This window comes from Planococcus citri, chromosome 4 (assembly GCF_950023065.1).
Source record: "Planococcus citri chromosome 4, ihPlaCitr1.1, whole genome shotgun sequence".
Taxonomy (NCBI): Eukaryota; Metazoa; Arthropoda; class Insecta; order Hemiptera; family Pseudococcidae; genus Planococcus; species Planococcus citri.
The window spans coordinates 1388905-1398358 of record NC_088680.1 but is presented as its reverse complement, the minus strand read 5'-3'; the positions used below and the strand labels follow the sequence as shown (position 1 = coordinate 1398358).

Here is a 9454-nt window from a genome sequence, read left to right as displayed (position 1 = left end):
ACTCAGTCAAAACTCCAGCTTTCACCATTCATAAGTTCTTGAAGTTTGAAGTTGCAAAAAGTGAGCAAAAGTACCTATTTACTTTGGACTGCAATTTATTACCGATACCAAGAGTACATAGACCTACCTTTCGAACTCTGCACACTCTTGAATTTGAACGAAATCAAGCTAGATTTAAAAAGCATGCCCCAAAACCACTGTAACCAAAATTTCAACTTCTAAAGTTCAATTTTTAATATTTTGTGAATTTTTAAAAATTAGGTACGTACCTGAAAAAAAACTCATATTTTTTGAAGTAGGTAAGTATAATTTTTTTGAGCAAAGCGAACCAGTGTGAATATATCCTTCACAACTACAGTAAGTAATTTGGACCAATACTCTTTAGGCTATTCAAAATAACATCAATAAAACAAAATTCCGTCAAGTATTTTATTTCAGTACTTACAATGATATAATCGCTTTTTACAATGAATCCGTACAATAAAGATTTAAACGTTCGTTAAAACAGAATGCACATAAGTAGGAAATTAAGTATGCATACCTAATACCATATGTTACAAAAATCAAAATGTAAAATAATAACATTTCTGTTGATGTTTTATTGTCATTATATTGTCAACACGAAACATGATAAAAATTTTATTGTCAGTAGTCGAGGAAAACTTTTTAAACAAAATGTATTCGAGGAAAATGGAAGCCCTTTTAAGAAAATCAGCATTATACGCGTAAACGCGTATAGCCTTTAATCGGTACCATACTGATTTGATGGTTTATTATATTTGTAACGCGTATGTTTGTAATTTGTATTGATAAATATAATGATAAAAAAAAAAAAAAAAAAAAACAGATTTATGTAATTAAATTATAAGTACATGTGAGTATGAAGTATGCACATTATTTATAATTATTAAAAACCTTACAAACATAGTATTAACCTTGTAAATTGGGATACAGAGTACGAAAAATTAAGTGATCAAAAATCGGAACTAAGAAATAATTTTTTGCCGATGAACTCGTTGTCGTTGAGGGCTTCGTTGAGTCTATAATTTCCGGTGTCGTCCAATCGACGGTTTTCTCATTTCCGGAATCGCCCATCCAGCGTGGTGTGGGCCTAAATGTAAAAATTTACGATTAATACTTTGTATAAAATAGGTACGTGTAGATACTTAAACGATGATGTTGCAGTAAAAGGTAATCATCATATTGCGTTTTTGTGTGAATAAAAAGTAAAGCAGGTACATTTGTACGAAAATTATATTATCGTCTTATAAAGGATAGTTCAGACGTAGGTGTAGATATTCATCAAATAACTTACCTACCTATGTATAATCTATCTATACCTACTTATTGAATATTATACATACTATGTAAACGTGCATATTTTTGAAATTTTTGTCAATAGTATTCTTTTACCTTGATAAAATATACGATAATATTTTGGATTGCGCACCTTTATTTTCATCGAATCATTTTAGGATAAATTTATTGCTTATAATAACGATCGACGATTTTTTAAATAAAAAAGCGAATTTCGTCTAGTTTACATAATAATGCAGATACTGTAGGTTGTAAAATATAATCCCACGCGTAAAATATGTGAAATGTTCCTGTCCTCTGATTTTCCAAATTTTGATAAAACATTAAGTTGGATACCTTTAGAAAAAATGTCGGAGCTAAAAAAAATTTCTCCCCATACCACCTCCCTTGCTCAAAATAGCGGAAAAACGCTTCTTTCGAGGAAAGAATCATACTTCAACAAGTTTTGAATAAAAAATTCTGAATTCACCCAAAATATTTTTTCCTCTCGTCTATAGTTGAGTTGCTTCGACATATCACTGAATTAAACATATGTAGGTAGACTAGGACCTATATGTCTATGTACCTATGTAGTACACATCTATACGTAGGTATTATACTAGGTAGGTGTATGTATCAACCTTAACTTGGCGAAATGGAAAAATAAGTTGATAATCTATGGCTAAATGGTTCACTTGGTTGGTTCATTAATCACAGATTTAATAGTCTTTTATTTATACAATTTCTATATGCGCGCCTTCATCGCCTAATACCAGCTTACGCATTTATCTAACGTAAGAAATACGATAGAACGTTTATTAAAGGAAAAATTCCTTATTATCTTCATCGATGAAATATGAACCATAGATAAGTGTGTGTAACTATAAAAACGTACCTAACCGCGTTTCAACAGACTGAAAAGCCAAAGTATAGAACTGTTTTCACGATTACACACGCTAGTCTACTCGTATACCTACCTACTTTATGTTAGCTGAAATATTACGTAAAAGCCAAGTTTTAATAACCCTTTTTCAAAACGATAGACCAAACTGAAACTTGTACGTAGGTACGAGTAAAACTCAAAGTATCTTAACAAGGCATTTATATGAGGTAAAGGCTCGTCGAGCTGATATTGCTATTTTTATACAATCTCGTATAGGTATGTTCGTATATTAGGTACCTAGCGAAATCCTCGTATTAGGTACCTCTACCTATATTATTAAACCTCAAAAAGATTTTACTTTACAAACCTCGTATCGGAACTTCTTTTACATTGACATCGTCCTAGATCGTTGTCGGCTTTTAAAAAATAGGCTCGAGGGCCTTTAAACGAAGGTGGCTTAAAATCTCGTCCCCGCCCACCTCTATAGTAATAGTTGGAGTAGTTTGGTGAATCGTGCACCGAAGATAGCCATCCTAGTTTTGCCAAAGCACCGATGTGTCTTTTTGTCTCAAACGACGATGACATTCTGTTCGATCTTTCAGCAAATCCGCGAGGTAACCAGCCACTTCTCGCTAATGCGCCTAAAATAATCGTTTTACGTTTTAGAAAAAAATCTACAGGATGGGCTTTCAGAAAAATTTCCGCCAACTGTGTACATTCAAGCTGTAACTTCAAAATCTACTTTCTCCGGATTGGTATTTTGATAAATTCTAATAAGGTTTACTGATAAATTGTACTACCTACACAACAAATAACCACAAAAACAATACAGAATAGTAACGAATGGTGACTGTTTAGGTACAGGCTTTTTAGTTTAAAACTTGGGAAAAAATTTATTACTCAATTTTCAATACATATACCTATTTTGAGAGTATGATTTCATAATAATGTACAGGGTGGACAGAAATATCGGGTACCCCTAAGAAAGTTTTTCATTAAAAATATAGGTTGGCAACGTGAAATAGATGCATATGATTGGTGAAATGTTATCTCTCCAGTCTAACAACCAATCATGTGCTACCATTATTATCATTCACTGTGACCAACCGAAGTATTTAGCAGAAAACTTTTTTAGGGGTACCCGATATTTCTGTCCACCCTGTACTTTGTTCAACTTTTTGTAAATTTGCCTCGTGGAAGATTTGATTATGAATTCTTAATCAGTAGGCACCATTTATATATTGGACCTTAAAAAACTTGAAAAAAATGAGGTAGGTACCTACCAATAAAATTGAAAAATCGAAAATCTTATTTTGAAATTTTGCTTTTAGCTTTTCCATCCTCAGCAGTAGGTAGTTGTTCAAGTGTTTTATGAAAAGATAAGTCTCTACTTCTGACTAAAGCGCTATACTTCTGACGTTAGGGGTGGTCTGTGTGACACTGACGTTTGAAACCCTCATAAAAAAAATCATTAAATTCACGTTGAAATAAAATTACTGATCATTTTTGGTGAATTATTGATTAAAAACTGGTAATTTTTGGTAAATTACAAGTAAATTTAGGTAAATTACAAGTAATTTTGAGAAAATTGCTGGTTATTTTTGGTTAACAACCGGTAGTTTTTGGGTAATTACTGGTAATTTTTGAGTGATTAGTGGTAATTGTTGGTAAATTCCTGGTAAATTCCTGGTAATTTTTGAGCAATAACTGGTAATTTTGGGAAAATTGCTGGTAATTTTGGGAAAATTTGCTGGTAATTTTTAGTAAATTACTGGTAAATTTAGGTAAAGCACTGGTAATTTTTGGTAAATTACTGGTAATTTTCTATTTTTGGTAAATTACTGATAATTTCTCGTTATTGATTTCATGGAAGTATCAGGTACTAGTAATTGTTGGTCATTTCTGGCAAGTCACAGGTAATTTTTGGGTAATTACTGGTAACTTTCGAGTAAATACTGGTAATTTTTGGTAAAAACTGGTAATTTTTGGTAAAAACTGGTAATTTTTGGTAAAAACTGGTAATTTTGGGAAAATTGCTGGTAATTTTTAGTGAATTACTGGTAAATTTTTCCTTTTTTTGTTTTTTTTTTTATCAAGAGTTTTTTAATAGTTTACTCAGAAAATGGTAATTTACTGGAAATTTAAAAAAGTTTACTAAAAATTACCAGTAATTTACCAAAAATTACCAGTAATTCACCGAAAATTACCAGTAATTCACCGAAAATTACCAGTAATTCACCAAAAATTACCTACTTTACCAAAAATTACCAGAAATTTACAAGAAATGATCAAAAGTTTACCAACAGTTACCAGTAATTTGCCAGAGATTACCAGAAGTTACCAGAAATTTGCCAAAAAATACCAGTAATTTACCAAAAATTAAATTAATTTAAATTTATTTCATTTTAACATTACATAGGTAGCAACTCGTACACAAATTAATGACACCCCTATGCCTGGGCGAGCGGGGGCCAGTAAACAATAGATATGCAAAAAACAATTATATAAGCCGAGTAAAAAAAAAGTACTGGTAATTTTTGGTAAATTACTGGTAATTATTCGTTATTGATTTCATGGAAGTATCAGGCAATAGTAATTTTTGATCAATTGTTGGTTATTTCTGGCAAATTACGGTAATTTTTGGGTAATTACTGGTAATTTTTGGTAAATTACTGGTAATTTTTGGTAAATTACTGGTAATTTTTGATAAATTACTGGTAATTTTTGGTAAATTACTAGTAATTTTTTATTTTTGGTGAATTACTGGTAATTTCTCATTATTGATTTCATGTAAGTGTCTGGTACTAGTAATTTTTGGTCAATTGTTGGTTATTTCTGGTAAATTACAGGTAATTTTTGGTGAATTGGAAATATTTTTTGGTAAATCAAAATTACAGGCATTTTTTTGTAAATTTAACGTAATTTCTGCTAAATCACGGGTAAAAACCTATATAATATTAGGTAATTTACCGGTATTTCTTGGTAAATTACTAGTAATTTTAAAGTTATTAGTAAATTGCTGGTAGTTTTGACTTGTTTATATGTTCTTTGTGCGTGTGTGTGAGGGGGGGGGGGGTTGTCCCAAATTTTCTAAGGCGCATATTTTCGTCCCTTTGATGAGTCCCCGAAATTAAGTCCGAAAGTCTGTTGAAAACGTGGAGAAAATGCTGTGCAGCTCGCCAGCTCCCATCCATGACATTTTGTAATCAAGTTTCATGCGAAAATGATTTTTGAAAATTTCTTCCGAGGAGGGGACTTGACCTGATTTTCTTTTTAAATCCTTCCAAGTCCAGAAGATCCATCTCCTCCGCTTCCTTCCTCTTCGACCAAATTTTCAAAAAATCTACTAATAATTATACAATTTTGGCGTTTTTTGAATGCAATCCACTTTTCAAGAAAAAAATTGGCTCTTTAAGCCAGGTTGAACTCCCTGAATGTACCTACCTATCAAGTCTTTTCGAATACAATTTTTTTTTTTTCATATAATTTATTTTGGAAAAAAGGTCAAAACGTCGAAGAGAATAAAATATCTAGATAGGTAGGTACTATATTATCGTGTCTAAATATTTTTGAAAAAAAAGGGACTCATGTTCCATTTTTTCATCATCCAGGGAGAGGAGGAGTCCAAACCATTGAATGGGTAGTGATTTTCTGATAAAAATGAAAAACGTGAACGATTTTTGTGGGATTTGTTTGAGAACTTGTGGGACTTCGAAGTAATGCTTTAATGTTAAGTTGAATAAAACTAAACTTACTAGGAATTTTTTTCTTCATAAAAACCAACAACTTGAGAGGATGGAAGCAAAATATGTTTTCACGAAAGTAAAAATAAAAGCTACCCAAGACAGATTCTATTCACTTAAAATGCCTGTACTAGTTCACCACAATCCTACGCTCCAAAAAAAATCTTGTCAATGATCTATAAACTAAGCAATAGGTAGTTATATACAAAATTTTAATCAACAACAACTACAGCAATATTAACACTCGTAGCTAAAGAAAACTTCAAAACTGCTGGTATTTAATTTAAAAAATAAGTTTAAAAAAGATAGGTAGGTAGGGTACTACTTTAATAGGTACTTAACTGCTACGAAAAACTCAAAAGCCTCACTCTACAGTAATAAGAAACAGCTACCTACTATACCTACTTAACAAAAGAGAAAATAATTTCACAACGGATATCGGAAAAAGAAAAGCTGTGCGAGTCAATGTTGCTCCGTTACACAATTTTTTATTCATCTATCTCTGTTTCCCCTTACCTCTACACTGCTTATCTCGTCGGTATATAATCAAGATAAAGGTTTAAAAAAAGATTAAGAAAGTCGTTTGTTAAAGTAAGTGGATACCTACAGCAGAAAAGGACTATAAACAAAGTCAATTTGTGAAAATTTTTACGAGTAACAACGCTTGATTAAGCCCACTCACTCAGTTTCAGATATAAAAATATACCTACCTTGCCCTACTCTTTTGGAGAAATCTGCTTTTTACAGATTGGAATTATTTTACGGGTTATGACATTTCAGCGACTAAATTAAATTTTCTTCGTTTGTCTGTTTTTTATTCTATTTTTTTGTTTTTTTTTCGTCTTTGACTTTGATTTGTTGAACTTGATTTTATGAATCGTCCCTTGGTCGTGTTGTAGAATAAGCAATTCTTTTGATATAAAAATGAATAGGTACCTAATATCTGTGCACGATTAGGTAGGTACCTAACTAAAACTACATGTTAATGTTTCGATGGCATTTCAAGTGAGCTGTGTGATTCATATGAGGATCCATTTCATCGTAAAATTGCCAAAATTAGAATAGGTACTACTTAATTGAAAAATCTACTGAGAAACTAATAGATAAACACTAAATATAGGTAGGTCTATTGCTACTCTTTCAAAATTAAAAAAAAAAATACTTCTTCAAACGAGGTACATAACTTAAAATGGCTAACTAAATACGCATTTATTATACTTTAAGCGTCAAGAAAAATCATGCTGCACCTCGTTAAACTTTTCGCTTACACATCGCAAAAAACAAAATAACAACGCCTTTGTATATTTGTCTAATAAAAAATGCCAGCCAAGTGACATGGCACTGACATGCAAATTTTCAATTTCCAAGTAAACGAGAAAAAAAATAATAATACGAGTAAAAACAGTCACATTCTCCAGCTCTAATTCTCGATTGGCTTACCTTGTAAGTTGAAATTTTTTCTACGCCTATTTCGCAATTTTTATAGGTACGAAGAGGAATTCGAGACATGTTAATTCCTGCTCTAACCAGAAAAAGCGTTTCGTTTAATAGGAAATTACAATTAAATTTCACATTAACACAATGTGAAGAGTATTACACTTTACGTTAGTGATCTCGTATGTACTTGAGAAAGAAAACGTCCTGTTGAAAGGTGAAAAAATCGAGTTTCTAATAGGTTTTTCAAATGAGAAATTTTTCACATGAATATTCATAGCGAGCGTTGGATAAAATTTTCGAGTAATTTTTTTGTCTAAAAACAGATAAATGACTGGTTAAGCAAAAAGGTGAGCTGGATGGGTAGGTATTTTGGGTAGGTATGTTTCGATTATTTTTTTCAAACGAGTGGGCCTAACGTAAGATAAACTCGAAAGAAATACTTCTAAAAATTAAATTCCACGAGTTCGCAAAAAAAAAGCTGAGATGTTTTGTATGGGATGGCGTGGATTATACGTTGGAAATTAAATTGAATTATTTGCATATGTTCGAAAGGTTGTGGTTTTTTCGCATATAAGTAATACACAAGTGCAGGAAAAACTTTAAATCGAACTTTTAACAAGTTTTATACTCTATTTCAAAGGTATTGAAACTTGATGAATATACTCGTAAGCACATTCTACGTATAAGTTGTATGGTATAGCGTAGGTTGGGATATTTTTATTATCAAGTAGGTGCCTTAGAATGAGAATAGGTGAATAAATATAGCGAACGAAGGAGGAAGTACCTCCAAAGAGCTGGAGAATGTGACAGTGGAAAGGTTAACGGCGAGGGTGTTTAGTGAGCTAGTTATGTGGTTTGGAGGGCTAAAAATAATTATTACAGTACAATAGCAAAGCTCGGTAATGAAAAACTGCTCCGCAGATTAATTTCTTTGAACGTGTACCGAGTTTTATTCGATGCCATCCACTTTTGACTGTTCTCTTTATTTTGAGAGTCGATGTGCTCCGACGAAGGAATAATGGAATAAGACTTTCTTTGTTTAGATAGTATAAGAAAAACTCTCTAAAAATCGATATGTTACTAATTATACCTAATCAGTATATATCTTTTTAATTTAAATTATAGACCTTTCATTTTTCTCAATTTCAATGGAACACACATCGCATCTCAAAAACGAGAGTAAAAAGTGGCTCCCACGGTGTAAATTTACATAGGTACGTCGAGTGCCAGATTGATTCTAACACACCATCGTAATTTTTGCGGTCGATGAGGTCGGTAATATTTATTGCATTCGATTATGCACGTTAAAGGTTACAAACCTCACCAACTGAACCGAGAAAGAGAAAAATGTAAATTAATGTGTGTGGGAATTAGAATCAATTAGACACTGGGTACCTTTGCTTCGCTATTTGCAGCATCTCATTAATTATTTTTGGTCAACCAACTTGCGAGGTTCTTTCGTAGGAGGGGCTTGGAAGGTTCAAGGTGTTGGTGTAGTGCTAAATTTGTATTAAATGTTCCGTAAAGGGTGCAAAGACTGAAGATATTCATTTTTATTTGACGTTAACCAACCATTTCCAGCTAGGTATATTGGCTAATTTTTACGGTTCAGGTGGGTTCAAGTCATGTTAGAGCCTCCAGCGACATTTTTGAAAATTACTGGAGCCTCCAGTAGATTTTTGAAACTTGAAATTTCCCCAAAATTTCATCAGATGGAGAGTCGATACTCATTCTGCAAACTAATTTTAACACCCTCTGAAGACGACTTCAGGTGTGTTCAATTCATTTTAGAGCCTCCAGCAACATTTTTGAAAATTACTGGAGCCTCCAGTAGATTTTTGAAACTTTAAATTTTCATAACATTTCATCAAATGGAGATGGAGAGTCGAAATTCATTGTGCAAACTGATTTTAACACCCTCTGAAGACGACTTCAGGTGTGTTCAAGTCATTTTAGAGTTTCCAGCGACTTTTTTAAAAATTACTGGAGCCTCCAGTAGATTTTTGATACTTGAAATTCCCGCAACATTAATTTATCAAATGGAGATGGCAAGCTGAAATTTACTTCGCAGGCTACATAGTGGTTTCAGATGGTT

The 9454-nt window shown here is 32.3% G+C and overlaps 1 protein-coding gene across 2 annotated transcripts in view; it reads right to left on the bottom strand.

Annotated features, from left to right (window-relative positions):
- Window positions 1-415: 415 nt before the first annotated feature.
- Window positions 416-9454, bottom strand: part of LOC135844566 (uncharacterized) — a 35890-nt gene continuing 26851 nt past the window's right edge. The window contains exons 3-4 of one of the 2 annotated variants that reach the window (XM_065362794.1): window positions 2547-2820; window positions 416-1111 (exon numbers count right to left, since the gene is read on the bottom strand). In XM_065362794.1, coding sequence (XP_065218866.1) covers window positions 931-1111; window positions 2547-2820 — 455 coding nt within the window. In that variant the 3' untranslated portion in view covers window positions 416-930. The remainder of the gene's footprint in view (window positions 1112-2546; window positions 2821-9454) is intronic. The other variant, XM_065362795.1, reaches the window with a different exon arrangement.